General features: G+C 37.5%; 2 protein-coding genes and 1 non-coding gene across 4 annotated transcripts in view; 2 read left to right on the forward strand and 1 right to left on the reverse strand.

The window, feature by feature from the left end:
* Nucleotides 1-17,237, forward strand: part of LOC106155540 (WD repeat and FYVE domain-containing protein 2) — a 33,731-nt gene that overhangs the window by 4,464 nt on the left and 12,030 nt on the right. The window lies entirely within an intron of this gene.
* On the reverse strand, nt 822-7,699 carry LOC106155538 (uncharacterized). 2 transcript variants are annotated; one of them, XM_013530421.2, is made up of 6 exons: nt 7,078-7,699; nt 5,640-6,002; nt 5,353-5,433; nt 4,969-5,032; nt 3,537-3,671; nt 822-3,381 (listed from the first exon to the last, which is right to left on the reverse strand). In XM_013530421.2, the coding sequence occupies exons 1-6, from the start codon at nt 7,492-7,494 to the stop codon at nt 1,568-1,570; spliced, it is 2,874 nt and encodes a 957-aa protein (XP_013385875.2). In that variant the 5' UTR covers nt 7,495-7,699; the 3' UTR covers nt 822-1,567. The 2 variants fall into 2 exon arrangements, with proteins under 2 accessions (XP_013385875.2, XP_013385874.2); XM_013530420.2 differs by having other exon boundaries at nt 5,640-6,005.
* Nucleotides 10,492-15,300, forward strand: LOC106155543 (uncharacterized). The gene is made up of 3 exons (XR_015331525.1): nt 10,492-10,653; nt 13,503-13,688; nt 15,054-15,300. It is a non-coding gene; the product is annotated as an uncharacterized LOC106155543 (transcript).

Here is a 17,237-nt window from a genome sequence, read left to right on the forward strand (position 1 = left end):
CGTTTTCCACTTATCGTGTTTACGGTAAAAGTGCACGGCAACGGCAACGGCAACAGCAACGGCGACGACAGACGCAGGTGACGGCTATATGTACAGACACATCTGTGTCTGTACATAAAAATTAAGTGCAGAATACCTTTGATTTTTACTTTTTTATTTTCCATTTGGTACGGGTAGACCTTAATTATACTGGTTTAGACTTGGATTCTCGACTTGGTTATATTAGTTATCTGCTGCTTTTGAATTTACATAATAATAAAATGATAACAATTTTATTTAACCACAGCAACCAAAATGTTGAAGTTGTACATAGACTGGATAACAAAATATACAAATTAAAATATTTACATAAAATAAACGATATACAATAAGACCAAAATGAGCTCGAAAATAAATAAAGCACAGACCTCTTAAAAGTTTGATGAAGGGAGTAAAAATAGAAGACAAAGACAAGTTCGAAATCAAAACCCTGACCACAGAAAGTTTAATTAGGCAAAGGGATAAAGTTGTTTTTAGAATGTAAGGTTCTAAATTTTTGGTACACTAAATTTTGACTAGTTATGCCTTAGTTTTCTGTGTTTTGCATGTCATAGGTAATTCAGCTTGTCTCTGTTGCTTTGTATTTTTGCAAAGAATAATTTGCACGTTTCATGTGCCGCTCTTTTAAAGTAACGAGCTTTGTTTTGATTAGGGCATTAACTTATGGGAGCTCAGGGGATATAATTCTATGTGCTCTGGACTGGATAGATTCTATTGTTTTGCACTGCACACCAGGTAATCCAGGTGCCACACAGGACAAGAATATTCAACAACAGACCTGATTAAACTGCATAATACATGAACAAGTTTATTTTCATTTTAAAACCATTTCAGATTTCATTTATAAAATTGTTTACAGCTGAACTCAAGATGGGGATGGGGGGGAAGGTAGCGATGTTGCAGTGTGAAAATGTAAAGATTGTGAAATAAAAGATAATATTGCCTCTCTTAACACATGCCGCCCTTCCACCCACCCATATGCCTGGAGTATATATTATGTTTTCCTAGCTTTAAGTATTGACTATCATATAGAGCGCAATCAGAACAAAGTGATCTGCTGATTAAATATGGCCCACCGACTTAAAGGAATGCCTCTAATCTCCCCACATCTCCCCATGGGGGCTGGCAAGTAAACTTTGGAGCAAAGATTTAATTTGTTAAATGGGCCATGTTGAGGGCAGGAGATCATTAGGGAATTTAGCGGCTTGCTTTTAAGCGGGGTCAGCCATGTTTAGTCAGCAGAACAGGTAGTCTGCGGCTTATCTGTTCTGCATGTACTCAAAGACACTAAATGCCATTATTATTATTAAGAAATTCAACTAAGTGCCATAAGATACAAAATAATTTGCTAAAATTAAGCTGAATTTCTGAAATCAAGTTTGTTGGTTTAAAAGTCAACATAATATTTTCAATTGAACTATACATATTTGTAATACTTGAAAAGCTTTAATTTCTTGTTAAACATTCTATTGTGTTGCTGTTACAGCAGAAAATGAGTGATAACAAGGTTCCATATTTAACTTCACCATCATTCCTTATTATGGTGCTTTTTCTCATGGGCTTTGCGGCTGACATTGTGGTTAAATGCCTCATCACAAAAGCTGCACTTGTATGGTTTCTCCCCTGTGTGCACTCTCTCATGACAAGAACGACCTATTGCCTGTATAAAAGTTTTGTCACAGTACCTGCACTGGTAAGGTTTCTCACCTGTATGCACTCTCTCATGATTTATAAGATGATTTTTTACGTGGAACATTTTACTACAAAACTGACATTGGAATTCTTTAGCACCTAAATGTTTCTTTTCATGCAGATTTCTAGCATTTGCATTGAAAAACCTTCTATCACAAAATTGACAAGCAAATCGTTCTTTTTTTTTAGGCTTGCTATGCTCTTTCTCATGTCTAGAACAATATTGGGCAGTTTTAAAAGTTTTGGAGCAATACTGACATAAATAATTTTTCTTGGACGTGTGAAGCATTTCATGGTTTGAGCACCTATGCTTATTGGCAAAGCCCTTACTACAATACTGGCATTTATATGGTCCATCTCTTCTGACACTGTGAACTCTTTTGTGACCAATCAAACTTTTCTTGCTTGAAAATAACTGATTACAAATATGACATTGAAAGTCTTTTACTTTAACAGTCTGATGACTTGAACAGCCTTTATCATCATCATAATCGTTATTATCATCACCATCATCATCTGATAGCAAACTTGCATCACTGGGAACATAAGAATCATCATCCTGATCACCACCGTCATCATCCTCATCAGAAGAAAGCATCTCCTCATCCCATGAAAAGGACTGAGGGGCGTTTGTGACAACGTCTTCACTGTCATCCACATTCAGTGTAACTCCATACTCTTTCAGCAAAGCATCTTGAAAACTGGTGTCAATTTCTACATTATATTTATCATTAACAAACATCTGGTGATCTATGTTAATTTTTTCCACCTTCACAATGGCTTCTTTCAGTTTCCATGGACCTCCAGTAGGAACAACAGCTTTCACCTTGGGTTTAGTGTGTTTACACTGCAAACCCTTCTGTCTTTTTTTTGGTTTAATGCTGGTTTGAAGCAATTCCTGCTCTCCCCTGCTACTGCTAGTGAGTAAAACTGCATCCCCTTTGACACCATCCTGTGAAGTTATATGTGTGGTTGCACTACATTTAGCACTGGAACTGGCTGGCACTGCTTCCTGATGTCTTCTAGTGGGTAAAGTTGTATTCTCTGAGCCATCATCCTGTGAAGTTATCTGTGTGGTTGCACTACATTTAGCTTTGGAACTGGCTGGCACTGCTTCCTGATGTCTTCTAGTGGGTAAAGTTGTATTCTCTTTGCCACCATCCTGTGAAGTTATCTGTGTGGTTGCACTACATTTAGCATTGGAACTGGCTGGCACTGCTTCCTGATGTCTTCTAGTGGGTAAAGTTGTATTCTCTTTGCCACCATCCTGTGAAGTTATCTGTGTGGTTGCACTACATTTAGCACTGGAACTGGCTGGCACCAATGTCTCCTGCCCCCTGCTTACAATAAATATAAGGTCTTTGCCAATGTACTGTGACAGTGGAGTTAGCAGTGTGATGGGAAAATATTTGAAACTGGGTTGCATTGATCCCTGCTGCCCTCCATTGACAAACATATCACCTTTGCCAAAATAATGCGATGTCTTTTGTGTGTTGGGCACCCATGTGGAAGTATTTATTATTGATTTCATCTGCCCTTTACAAAAATGAATGTTCTTTTTACTGGTGCTCTCAAGTGGAAAATGCTGTTCACCAGCTTTAGTACTGGCTTGTGTTGATTCATGTTGCCCCTCAGTGAACAATGGATCAGCTTAAAACAAGAAAGAAAAAAAAAGAGATATACACTTGTTATCAATCTGAATTCCCTTCAGTTCAGTGCTACCATACTGTAATTAACAAACTTATTAATTGTTTAAAAAACTTATTAAATTCAATGGTAAATCAATTTCAATACCAGATCCTTACTTTCCATGTTAGAAGGAAGGCCAGGGTCAGTGGCTGTGTCTGCTCCCATGTCACAGGGTTCTGTTTTCAAACACAAGCCTCTCTGGTCAGTAGAGGGGTCACCCTGAATACTTGATGATGGCAAGTCACCGACTTCTGGAAACAAATGTACACAAAATTAACCTTGTGATGAATATTGCAAAAAGTTTTCTATACTGTGTGCACTCTTTAGAAACTGATGCAGGTTAAGTTGAACATATCACTTGTTAATTGATAATTGATGTAGCTGAACCAACTTTAAAACAAAACAATTATAGTAATTATGATACAAAACATAAAAAAATTACAATTATGTCTTTCATTCAGGAATTTGATATTAATAGACTAAAAGGTGATTTGACATTCCTGCAGTTTTGTAGGCTTGGATTTTAGCCTGGTACTATTTCCCTGTGCAGAACATAACAAACACATGCTTAAACCTATTTTCAACCGGGTTTTGTCAACTGTGAAAAATAAAACCCCTTCCAATGGGCAGTCATATAAGCACATAGTTGCATCTAGACCAGTAGTATATACCATAGTTGGGTGTCACATGCCACAGAGATTGTGCTTCGTGCTTCTCTATAGAAGTGTTCATTGCATGCACACAAGGCATTATTGCAATTTTTAATTCAGCACAAAACAGGTCTAACAGGGACATATCCAGCAAAATTTTAGTCTTAAGAGGCTTGCTGGGGTCTCAAAGAGGCCATTCAGAATAGAAGAAAGGAAGACCGCTTAATCCTGTCATGGTCTCTCGGCCTCTTACACACTTTCCCATGCGCTGTCCCTGCAGTGGCATAGTAATTAAATCTTAGCTCCATTTGACCAGACACGTAGGAAGGCATGTCAGAGACAGAGAGATCATTACAGAATTTAGCTGTCTTCCTTTCATGTAGGATCCACCATATTTGAACCTTGGGGGCAGTTTTACAGATACCTTTTAGGTCATAATACCTTATAATTAGAACTTTCCTAATGTGAAGTAGCAATAAAATTAAAAAGCAGGCCACTCTATAGTTAAGTACTGCTCTATGCAATTAAAGCACCACAAATCAATTATACTAGTAGAAACATAATTTTGTGATAATAAAGTTATGTATGGGAAAATTTGAAAAATATTGCACATTGAAAAGATTGCATCATTACCGTATGTTGACCTGCCCTGTTTAAACCAAGGGTGCCTTCCCAGAGATTTAGATCGATCCAGAGATTAAGATTTAGATCGACCCAACTCCCTGGGGGTTCACACTAAATTGCAGTCAGCCGAGCGCGCACCATAGTTAATTACCTCTTTACAGCTTTTAGTAGGCGGGACAGGCGCTTAAGCCAGCTAAGCTGACAGTAATCTAGTGAGACTCCCCACAGGGATAGATAGATCTATGGTAATGGGGTTCAAGATTCCAACTCTTACCATGCCAAACACCGTCACTTCTCTGCTTCACTTCCACTTCAGGGTCTGCTTTGATCACTGGTGCCTAATAAGAGAATAATAAAAAAATATGAAGTTATTTCTTTAGCTGCAGAATGCACTACAATTATACAGATGCATTCAACTGATAAGACATACAGGGTCCAGACTGGGCCCAGATGAGGCTAAGACAGGGTTCGCCGCACCATTAAGGCCTAGATTATCATCAAGAACTAGAAAGTGAGCTGTTCATCTGCAGCCCAGCAATTACTTTACACTGTATTGGGGCAATTGTTTGGAATGAATGAACAAATGAATGAATTAATGAATGAATACCCTGTCCTCAGGGATGCTGTTTAATAAAAACAAATTACTGTCTTATTTTACCTTGGTCACCTCCTTCTCCTGGTACATGGCCCAAATACTGGTGCTAGGTACAGGTTTCCCCTCCAGAAGATCATACAACTCCTAGAGTAGCCGTACAGAAAAGTGGTTCAGTCAAAATGATTAAAATTTGAAATTTTAAATTTTAAAATTTTATTACTCACACTCAATGGAAATGTTCTTGTTTCAAGAAATTATGACCCAAGAAAAGAAAACAGTATCAAATACTGTGAAATTCACAATTTTCCTGATTGAAAGGATTGAGGCATACCAACTCACCCACCACCTACCTTTCTGTGTCGCCTTTTCTCTTCACTCTCTTCACTTCCATCTCCACTCTTCTCAGTCTTGGGTACAGCAATGGTGGGCACTGCATCTGGCTTCAGTTTCCCACTATGCCCACCTCCCCTAAAATCTGCGTTTGAACTTCCCTCAAAGCAGTGGCCCTCGAAGTGATCTGAGCACACCACTTGTTGCTTGTTAAATCGAAAAGCTCCAATGTCATGATTAATGCCCATATTTTTCAACCAAGCTTCTGCCCTTTCTTTTTCCTTTGGGTTAATTTTTGGATTAGGTATTGTGTAATATGCCACATCACTGTTTTCAGTGGTGTTCTTACACCCATATGCCATGCAGTGTCTCATCTTGTCCATCTGCTGAAAAAGAGACACACCAAAATCAACAATCTCAAAAAATATAATTAGTATAATAGCAATATATTGCTTTAATTGTCTATAAAATTTAAGTCTATTCAGCTATTTTAAACATGATGCCTTTCCATAAGCAATATCCATTTTCAAAATTTTAAGAGTTTAAATGTTGCTATTTTGGGCATAGAATGTCAGACATTTCCAGTCATCTTCCTCACAATGTAAGGATGAAAAGAATTCAGAATCAACCACCCCCCAGGGGCAGCGCAACCCACTGTTGCACTTTAATTCCTTGCCTGATGACAGGTCTTCCAATCCCCAAAGTTTTAACTTCCTTACTAGTACTAGTCTTCTAGTGAGGAAGAGATGGTGGAAATTACTAATTATGCACAGATGCAGGGTCTCATGAAAGAATGGGCAGGACAGCATGATCCCAGAATTTCCACTGATGATGTAATGCCATGGTCACATGAATATTAAATGAACCAATTAAATTAGTTATATACGGTCCCCACTTTTTGGCATGTAACTCACGAAAAATGACTCTATGTCATTGCTGTTTGAATGCTGATTCAGGATCCCAGGGAGCTTTCCCAACTCTGTGAAGTGAAGTGTACTCTTCCCTGATAATTTTTATGTGTTTAATGTTACACTTTCCAAACTTAATGAATATGAAGCAAAATATGATGTATATTATAAATGGAGAGCGTGCACACAAGAGATGATTTCATGTCATTGCTGTTTAACTGCCCATTCATGATTGCAAAGTGCTTTCCCAACTCTTTGAAGTGTACTCTTTCCTAATGATTTTTGTATGTGTTTAATGTTACCTCTTGCATAATTTATGAATACAAAGCAAAATACATTTTGTATTATTCTTAGTGGAAAGCATGCTCACAAGATCGGTGCCATGTTGTTACCGAATATTATGGACGTGCAGTTATATATATATTTTGACATGTAACTGTTAAATGACGATTTTTCCAAAAAAATTTTTTGACAGACTTGTTCAATGGGGTGGTCCAAATGGCTAGTAAGCTGTAAAGTTTATGACACAGACTGCTATTTAACAAAATACCTCTGCTATCAACTGTTTTTGAGCTCTTGAGTTAAACCTCTCCTTTCTTTCGGCGGCCATTTCTTGGGCACTTTTTCCAGACACGAGTCTCGTTGGCAGTGCTCTGGCATTGACTGTCGCATTTTTATATTCCGAAAAGTCGAATATACTCGGGACAGCATCATCTCTGAGCTTTCTCCTCGTTTTTCCGTGCGAGCACAGTTCGGCTCGAAGGTTACGCACGAAACATTCAGGCTCGAAGTGGTCGCTACAAATTCTAGCATATTTATAGTTATCCACTGCGCTAGGATTTTTCAACTTCAAAGCATTGATCCAAATTTGTCGTTTTGCTGTCTCCACAGGGAGACTAAAAAAGTTGATGCCTTTCTTTTCGTTTCCTCGATTACGGCACCCAGGTGCCACACAAATATGCGGCATGCCGTTATATTTAAACACCTTAATGTTTGGTCAACTGTCCGTGTGTTATCATTACAATACGACAATCAAAAGTTCATGAGTCTCTTGCAATAGACGGTTTTGGCAGAGTACTCTGTGATTCTGGCAAGGGTAAACCTGGTAAATCTGGTAAACCGTGCTTCGGTGACCTTCTTCTCCATTTGGAAATTGCATTGTGGGTAAGAAATGCTTCCGCAGTAAATGCATGCCACGCCCACCGTCTATACATTCATAAAGACCATTTTCTGCATTATCTGTAATATTCAATCAAAAAAATTAATTAAGGGTATTTGATTGGAAAAATAGCTCTGATCGCGAGAAGGACAAAAACTTATGAATCCTGCAGAGGTAACAATTAAACCGTCCAAGACGAAGAGGAGCCCAACACATATCGATGAGAGATGAAGAAAACAATTACAAGTACATATATAAAACAAAGAAAATCGTTACCGTTTACATCAATTTTGGAAATCTTATTTATTTATGTTGTTTTCAAGCGTAAATCGAATCCCATTATAGAGCGCACCATAAACACCACGACAACATTGTCAACATTGATTACCTCATTTCCAGTGTGTGCCAAAATTTTTTTTAGACTACTAGCCCTTCGGGCAAGTTTGCAGGCTCTAAAACTTTACTAGCCCGAACCAAAAATCAATAGCCCAATATAAATAATTCATTTAAACAGTTTAAGCAAATGTTGCAAAGAGTTGTGGTATCAAACTTCCTTATAAACCTCTCATATAAAACTCCAAAAGGGATCAAAAGGTGACAACAATGAAATTTGCCTGCTTGAAAAGAATGCTAAGTTATAAAGAAAATAACTGAAAAAGATGCCCAAGATGCGTTAGGTACCGCCACCTAGGTGACACTAAAACTAGACAGCAGAGCTGACAAATATACAAACAACATACTAGTACAAGAAACAAGGCAGCAAAGCTGACAAATGTTCAGACATTCAGGCGCAGAAAAAAGTGCACCAAATAATGTTTTGGCCAATTTTAATGCACTGTTACATAATGCTACATAAAACAGCATAATTACTCTCACCCTCTTACGTGATGTGCTACAGGTAACATTGACATTAAAAAACTAGCAAGTAATTTGGTTTCCTCAATTATAAAAGCCGCTGGAAATGCTAATGTGCGAAATAAAATATTAAAAAAAAGAAAAAAAATTATTACCGTAAATGTAAACTGACCGTACCGACTTTCGAAAGCAACCTGCTTCTTTGCCAAACAAAGTCACTCTGTAAATTTAATGAAAAACAAAAATACGGTTTGGCAATTTTGGGGCGAGCGTCTCCAAAATTGTGCGAAAACAGAATAATTACCGTAAATGTGAATGGATCGAGCCGTTTTTTGAAGCAACCTGCTTATTTACCAAACAAAGCAACTCATTATGTTTAAAGTAAAACAACAATTCGGTTTGGTAGTTAAAGCGTGAGTCATGTGTCGGACAGCGACGGCGACGGCACGGGCAGACAGACAGATCAGAATGTGTCCGTAAATAAAAATTAATAATAGGCCCTATGTATGTAAATCCTTTCCCAAGACTTTACTGGCCATGGTTTAGAATAACTGGATGAAGGAAAAGGTTCATTTTGGTATCTGGATGATAATAAAGGCTTATAATACCCTGACAGGTTTTCTTGCAATTCATTAAAATTGTTTTTATCAGGACAGTTATCCTGAAGATATCAGCCATTTTTGTTCCAACCAGGGAATTATATCGTACGATATAATTTAGTAAATAAATAAACCAGGGAATTATATCGTACGATATAATTCCCTGCTCCGACATTTTCTGGCTATTATTTCAATAGTCTGCAAGGTGCATGTATCACCTAAAAACTATTTTTGACCATTATGATTAGAGGGTTATGAGATAAAACTGAGATACCACGTTTTTCATCCCGAGTTTTAGAGGACACTGGAAACTTTACTCTCTTCTATCCACGTCTCTGTGGCATCCAATATACTGGTACAATGTATGTAGCGGAGAGGCGAGAAAATCAGGATGACGCTCTTCTATTGCCGCCGATCTTGGATTTTCAGTATCAACGCTAAATATATTAGAAATGAATGATTGCTATGGGTTAAATATAGTATTTAGTAAAATACATGCGTCAAAATTCTTGCTGCGACAAGAGAAATTTTGTTTTGATGTGGGGAACTCTATATGCCAGGTCGTTCCTGCAACACGCAGTCATATGGAACTAGGCCACAATGCCCGTTCGGTCTCATTTCAGTGTGGAGAATTAAATGCAAGTGATTGAAACATATTCACCGGTGGATCCAAGATTTTATTTATTTATTTATTTATTTATGTATTTATGTATTTATTTATTTACTAAGAGTGTGGGTAGGAGAGAGGTCGAAGGGTTTAAAGATAACTCGCTTTGCTCCGTGAACGTACATGTAAAGCAATAGATCATAATGTGTATGGTACAAGAATAGAAAATAAATACTGGTATACGTGGTTTTGTCTCGTTTTGTTCCTTATACTGCTTTTAAAAAAGGAGAAGGAGAAAAGAAGGGATGAGGGGTTAATAACTAAGCAACTAAGGGACGGTCACATCCGAATACTTCCCACCCCTGTGTCCACCCGTCGTCTGTCTGTCCCTGTGTTTACAATATACTTTTGAAATCTATATATGACAGATTATTTGTAGGATCCTTAAAATGGAATGATACGATTGTAATTCTGAACGTACGTTTATGTTCCTCTCCTTCACTTCTTAGAAAGGACCTCCTGACAACACCCTATTTGCTTAAAAACCGAGCTTGTAGTCTATTGGGAGACGCCAAAATTGAAGCAAATGTTAACTGCGAAAAAAGGGAAGGTGCAATGTCGCCTGCACGATTAACTCTTTGTCAACTTGGGTAATGCCACACGTCTATTTTACCTTGGACCGACACATTGTTGCATTTGGACGATTTTTCTGCCTATATATAAGGACAAACATAGCGCCAGGAAATTACAGTCTGACTGAAATCAGGTATTGTGAAGGTCGCCTAATAGATACATTGTAGATCCTGCCCTCTGCGGTCAAGATTTGAAACACCATGTCGTTCTTAGTTACATGTACCAATACGGCGGTGCTGTTAGTCGTAGGGATGTCGCTAGTGTACGGCCAAGGTAATGTACAACGTTAATATGATTCATCTGTTGTTTGTTTTATTCTTATTCTAATGACTTTGGCAAATCGAGTGTTGGATCGAAGGGAATGCACAAAATTGTGATATTCATTTATAGATAAAACACTTATAACTGGCAGTGAAACAAAAAATCATTAATAGTAATAATAATAATAATCATAATAATAATAATAATGGTGATGATGATGATAAGAAGAAGAGGAAGAATGATGATGCACTTATTTTAATTATATGAAAGTAGGCCTACAAGCCGCAGACTTGTAGAGAGAAAGATGACGGACAGAATTAACAGTTCCATGCATATGCATTTTTAAAAGTGTTGAATTGTTTACGGCACACTCCAGTGACATTCATGTACATGTATTTACTGTATAACCCATGCCCGAGATGCAGCTTCGCCGGCTTCTTTGCTTGATAAATGAGCTATGAGGATATGGACCAATGGCTTGATTCAGTTGCCGAAGTGAATAGCATAACATTTGTGTTTTAAAATGTCATATTGTAATTACCGCGGTGAAGCCATTTACTTCGTACATATACGGTTATGAGCATATTGAACATATCATCACGTATTTGCATCTAGCTGACACCTTGGACACATTATACCAAGCTTATACACTACCACCACGGTAAAGTTGATTGTACTTTGCTAGTACTGTATATCACATCGTGTCAATCTCGCATCTATGGAGTTCAGTAAGTGGCGAAAGAGATACAGCCATGTCTTTTTCGGCTCTCAAAGCTCTGTAGTAAAAGACGAATTCGGCATAGGCCTTGTCGTTTTCGCATGTTAAAGGGCGTCTAAAAGACGCACGCGTAGGCTCCTATGGGCCATGGTATGCCTGCTTGTTGTTGGTGCAAAATTAATTGTACACTGGGAGTGTTAGGTTTAATTAATGTATGGAACAGTTCTTTCATCCAAGCGCTAATTAAGCTGTGGTAAGATGGATGCTTTTTAAAGCTAAATAAGACTTGTTGCTCGGCTATGGAAGTTGTCATACATTTCAGTGAAATCTTTCAGGTGAATTTGCATTTTTATCTTAATATCTAGTAAGGGGAATGATATTACGACTTTAGTTTTGGTCAAATTTAGACCAAGCCTTTACTTATTGTAAATAAATAAATAAATAATAATAATAATTAAAGAAAGAAAATTGGTGAATATGGTGAATAGGAATGAGTTCCGTATAAAGTATGAAACTATCAAATGAAAAGAAATAAAAAACACCCTGCTTTTATGTATTATCTATTTGAAACAAACGATTTCACTTTGCCTTGTAACAGCACTCAATTACAATGGTATTTTTTTTTACAAAAATTAGAAGTGGATTGCTCTCAGCAATGAATATAACAAGTGGCGGATTTAGAGGGGCGGTCAGGGGGTCCTGACCCCCCTCCCTTCTGTTTCTGAAAAATATATCACACCAATAACCCCTCTTAAAATTAGAATTTTGATTAGCTGTTTCATAGTTCTAAACCGTACCAAAGGGCACCGTTTGCCCTCCAAAGCACCAAAAATTTTTCAGGGCTCTTTCAAGAGCAGGCCCCGAACCCCATGCCAAGGGGGCGATGGTCCGCTTCGCATCCGAGGCCTGTCGTTCCGGACCTCCCCTTCAAATAATCCTGAATCCGCCCCTGATAACTCAAATAAAATCAATTTCAACCTCCCTCTCGACCGACCTATTCCTCACAAACATATGTGCATATCACCAGCGTGCACGCACGCGGAGTCGTACACGCGAAGTCCTACGATTTACAAATGTGTATGTATTTGTATCATAATTAAATGGGCTTGAAATGAATTTATCAAAGACCTATAATGCACTAAAGTTTTAGACAATACCAGCAGAAATTTTCGCTCAGGCTCTGTGAGACCTTTTCATCTGTCAAATGATGTTGTAACCAACCAGAGAAGAATTTCATCACCTGCATGTGTTATGTTTATAACGATAAGTAATTTTTTCTTCAATCAATAGCTCACATTAAGATTGGTTACCTCTGAAAAGGGCATTCTACATTCGACAGACATTACATTTTTTGAGGTAAACTATTTCATATATATATATTTTGTATAGCACATTATCTCATGGTATAAGATGTCCTTGTTTATCATTTTAGCTCCTTTCCCACGTCCTAGCTTGATTTAGAAAATTTTGATACCGTGGTACATAATGTTTTGCTGTCGGAAAGTTTGGCCCGGTCAAAGTAGGCCTAAATGCTACCGCGAGCAATGCCAATATCAAGAGTGAGGTTTATTACTAAACAGCAATATGATGGATGTGATTGAATAATAATAATAATAATAATAATAATAATAATAATAAAGGATAGAGTGGTCTAACGAGCTGGGTGTATCAGAGGCTTCAACTACTCTCTACCGGTGCCGCATTTTTAAAATTTGGACTTTTTTCTCTGACGCGAAAAGTACAGAAAAGTTCCAGCACTTATCTAGAGACAAATCCGTGAATATCTAGTGAAAAATCAGCCCTTGGTAGAGGGTAAGCTTCAACGCCGCCGAGGAGATATGGGTGTCCAATTCTGCTGTTTCTGGTACACAACGTCACTAGGGATCTATGAGTCGTCTGTATAACATTCTTCGTTTGACTCCGGGCGTGGACTTTAAATGTGTCCTTGGTTTCTCATACTACATGAAGTTGTTTTTGTTTACACGTAATATCATTTTATAAGCAATTTAGTTCTTACTTCATGCCAAATTCTTATAATATACCACTAGATTTTGGATTAATACATAACATTATGTTAGTGTTCATCGTTTTCTTTATTGGTTTATAAATTGATCATCTAATGAATGATTAAAACTTGCTCTAGACACATGCGATACAATCCAACCTATGGAACTTAACCAAGCCTGGAGGAACAGAGGGTTTACTGTGACCTGGAGCGACACACACCACTGCGACAGAGAGCCTGATAACCAATACAGCAAATGCTGACGGATGGACGGAAGGCTGGTATCGATTCACCGGTGACGCCGGAACAAAATTAGCAAATGAGGTTAGTAATCTTTCTTCTTGAACTAAAACATATGCTCTTTATGGCAACATCTCCTAACTGTTGTCCCTTTACTGGTGTGGAAATTAATACAGAAATTCTGATATTGTGCAGGGGATACAGTTTCAGTAATAAAATAATATTGTACAACACGTACATATATCACTGATTTAGTTTAGAATAAGAGGAGAAAACCACAAATATCATACATGTATCACTAGCTACATGTCTTTTATTGTGTTCAAGTCGATAACTTCGGGTAATTTTTTCTCTTTTAAATAAATCTGTCGACCTCGTGAAGATACAGGAAAGCTCTGATTTGGTGATTTTATAATATATTGCTGACAAATGCAGTTTATTAAATTCCTATTCCTCTCCATGATATGAATCATTATATAGTCAATTCATAGGACTACTCAAACCTGCTGGAAACATTTTGACGACATTTTAGGAAAATGTTCTATCCTGTTACATGTTTCGGTGATGTCAATTTTGACTAAAGATTTTAATCTTTTCGGTGGACAAAACTAAAAAGGTAAAGCCATGAAATTTTCAGCATTTATTAAAAACATCATTTTCCTGATTCATCCCTAATTCCATTTGCAATATCTTCAAAACTGATGAAGTTTTTAAACTTTGAAATAAATGTTTTTTAGCCGAGCGATATATATTAATAATAAAAAGTTTTAAAAGTTTATTGAGTATCAAATTATAGCATGCTATTTATCATGCAACAATTCCTTAATTTCTACTACAAATAATAAGCTTCTGGTATAACTTACAACGTATAACCCTGTCAGTTCATACAACTTGGGTCAGCGCTCGCGCAACGCGTGCACAGAGAGAGAGAGAGAGAGAGAGAGAGAGAGAGAGAGATATCAAATCATATTAAGTCTGGTTTATTTCAAATACTTGACTAGAGCGTTTGAATTGCAACGTTAGATGATAGTGCTGACGCTGTGCTGATTACCACAGGCAGAATACAAACGATGAGCTCGCCCGCATTTTTGGGTTGGTCGCTTTTTGTGTCTGTATGTGTTTGTGTAAAATTAAGCTACCGGCAGGCTCCACTTTAATGTTTGATGCTGGCATATACCTGGCAATTGTAGCTCAAACTTTCATCTATGAAAGCGTTCGTATTACAGTGTGGTGAATTAATTACAACAATTCAGAAAAGACGACCCGTGGTCCGTCCGTGCGCATGACGATATACTGTATGCAGAGACCACTCCTGAACACGGAATAAATATGAATAAACACCAGTATAATTTGGAGAAATGGAAAATTAAATTTTTAAGTTTCAAAAACAATCTGACATTGTTTAATTATTTAAAGCTGTTTCATTACTTAAAGCATCTTTCGTTGCAGTGTGTACAACCTTTCCATTGCGGCTCCTACGCCAACATGTGGCTAAGCGACCCTGAACCAGCTGAGGCCGACGGCTCGGTGGACAGGCAAGTCTGTGTCAGCTCGGAGCCAGATTGCTGCGTCGACACCCTAACAGTGAAGGTTCTCAACTGTGGCTCACACTTCTTGTATTACTTGCCACAAGCGCCTGCCTGCTACGCAACTTTCTGTGGAGATAACTAGGCTCAGTCGCACAACCCGCCTAACAATAATTTGATTTAAGTTTAAAAGGAATTTAATACACGAGAACTTACGTACATGTACACACGCGCTCGCTCGCCCAAAACACCCCCCCCCCCCTCCCCCCCCCCCCCCCCCCCCCCACATGCTAATCAATCAATAATCTTACTTTCCAGCAAATGCAACTTCTCGAGACGATGAGCCAGGTATCACCGCATTGATGACTAGGAGGGTTCCACACGGTCTGTGGCAGACGTTCTTTTTAGAACTTTATTTTCACTCATCACTCAAACAGATGCCGGCAAACATGCATAGCACGTGCACGCCTACACACACGCACATAATGCCACAAACCATGAACACACAATCACAAACAAACAATTGGCACTTCAATCGATAATGTTCCTGGAAAAATTATTTCAAATTCTATAACGTTTGATGAACAAAAAACCATTTAGAGGGAAAGGTCTCGAGAGCAATAAAAAGAAATAAAAAAACTTTCATGTATCATTTGTTTGACAACATTTGAACACAATGAATGAAACCCCCATAAAAGGCCAATTAAATCGCTATTGATTCTCTTATACTAAACATGGGAAATAATACGTTTTTTAAAATATAATTTTTTATTCATATTAAAATTAAAGAAATTTCCTTAATAAAATTATTGATTTTGATAGTGGTTACTTGTAGACTAGGCTCAACCTGAAGCAGGAACCATTTACCCACACCGAGTGTCAGAGCCTTTCTCTCTAAATGAGAGAGAGAGAGGAAAGAAGAAGAAGAAAAAGAGAGGGGGGTACTTTGTTACTTGATCGTGTTCTTGCGCTTTGTCACTCTCTACACATCCGGTTTCTATCACGATTTTACTCGGAGCTTGTGAGCAAAAACGGCAAATCTGGCTAGGGAAGCTTTTACTAATATATGTACATGTATTTTTGTAATTTTACTTTTAACTTTCACAAAATATTGTGAAATCTTTGCTATCTGTTTAATTTCTTTTGCACATTTTCCGGAAATAGTCTAAACTTATTAAGTATCAATAATGATCAGAAGTCCAAAACTATTTTCCATCGTACCTTTTCATTTTGTTCTTCTTGAAATTGACGGAGAGAAGAAGAGAGGACGGTTTGGTGATGTCATAAACTATGGCAAATAATCACATTTTAAGTTGGTATTTGTCCCGTATATAGTCAATAAACCAAGATGGCAACAACAACAACAACAACAACAATAAAAATATTATTAATAATAAAAATAAATTTAATTTACGCATCCTTTACGCTATCAGGAGGCTATGAAGATAAACGAAGTTAGTTTCAGATGCAGAAAACGTTTTATTTGGACTCGCGACTGAAGTAATTTTTTACCACTAACGCTCCCTTGGCGTTACAAGATTACGTGATCATATATTTTTAATCTCGTATGTACTTTTTCATAGATTGAAGAGGGGTCCAACTACTCCCGGTTCCCCTACCTATCCTAAAAAGTTGAGTAAAAAACCTTCATAAACCTGTTTTTGAGTTAGAAATTCAATCTCTTATCTATATTGTCACGACTGAAATTTAACAGTCTCTATACCTCTGTTACGAGAGAGGGCCCCCAAAACGCCTTTAAAAGGTTTACGGTCGTGGCGGGGCTAATTGGCATAAGCGTCCGAGTAAGTTTGCACACTATAGGCCTACAGTAAGTATTCCATATGAACGCCTTGAGATAAACTTTTACACATTTTAAAATTTCACGTGTATAAGATTGATTTTTAGAGCCTTTGATAAATTAGTAGTCCAAATGAATCAGATATATCGAGGTTTTTATGCGTTACTTCATTATTTTGAATGTGTTGAAAAAAACGTAACAACAGCCCATGGCAAATATCTATGAATCAAACTTGTTTTTTTTTATTTAGAATAATCTTATAGTGGCATATAATAGGTTTTCAATAAATGATAACGAATAATAAACTTT

This window comes from Lingula anatina, chromosome 10 (genome assembly GCF_051362555.1).
Source record: "Lingula anatina isolate TDL-2025a chromosome 10, LinAna3.0, whole genome shotgun sequence".
Lineage (NCBI taxonomy): Eukaryota > Metazoa > Brachiopoda > Lingulata > Lingulida > Lingulidae > Lingula > Lingula anatina.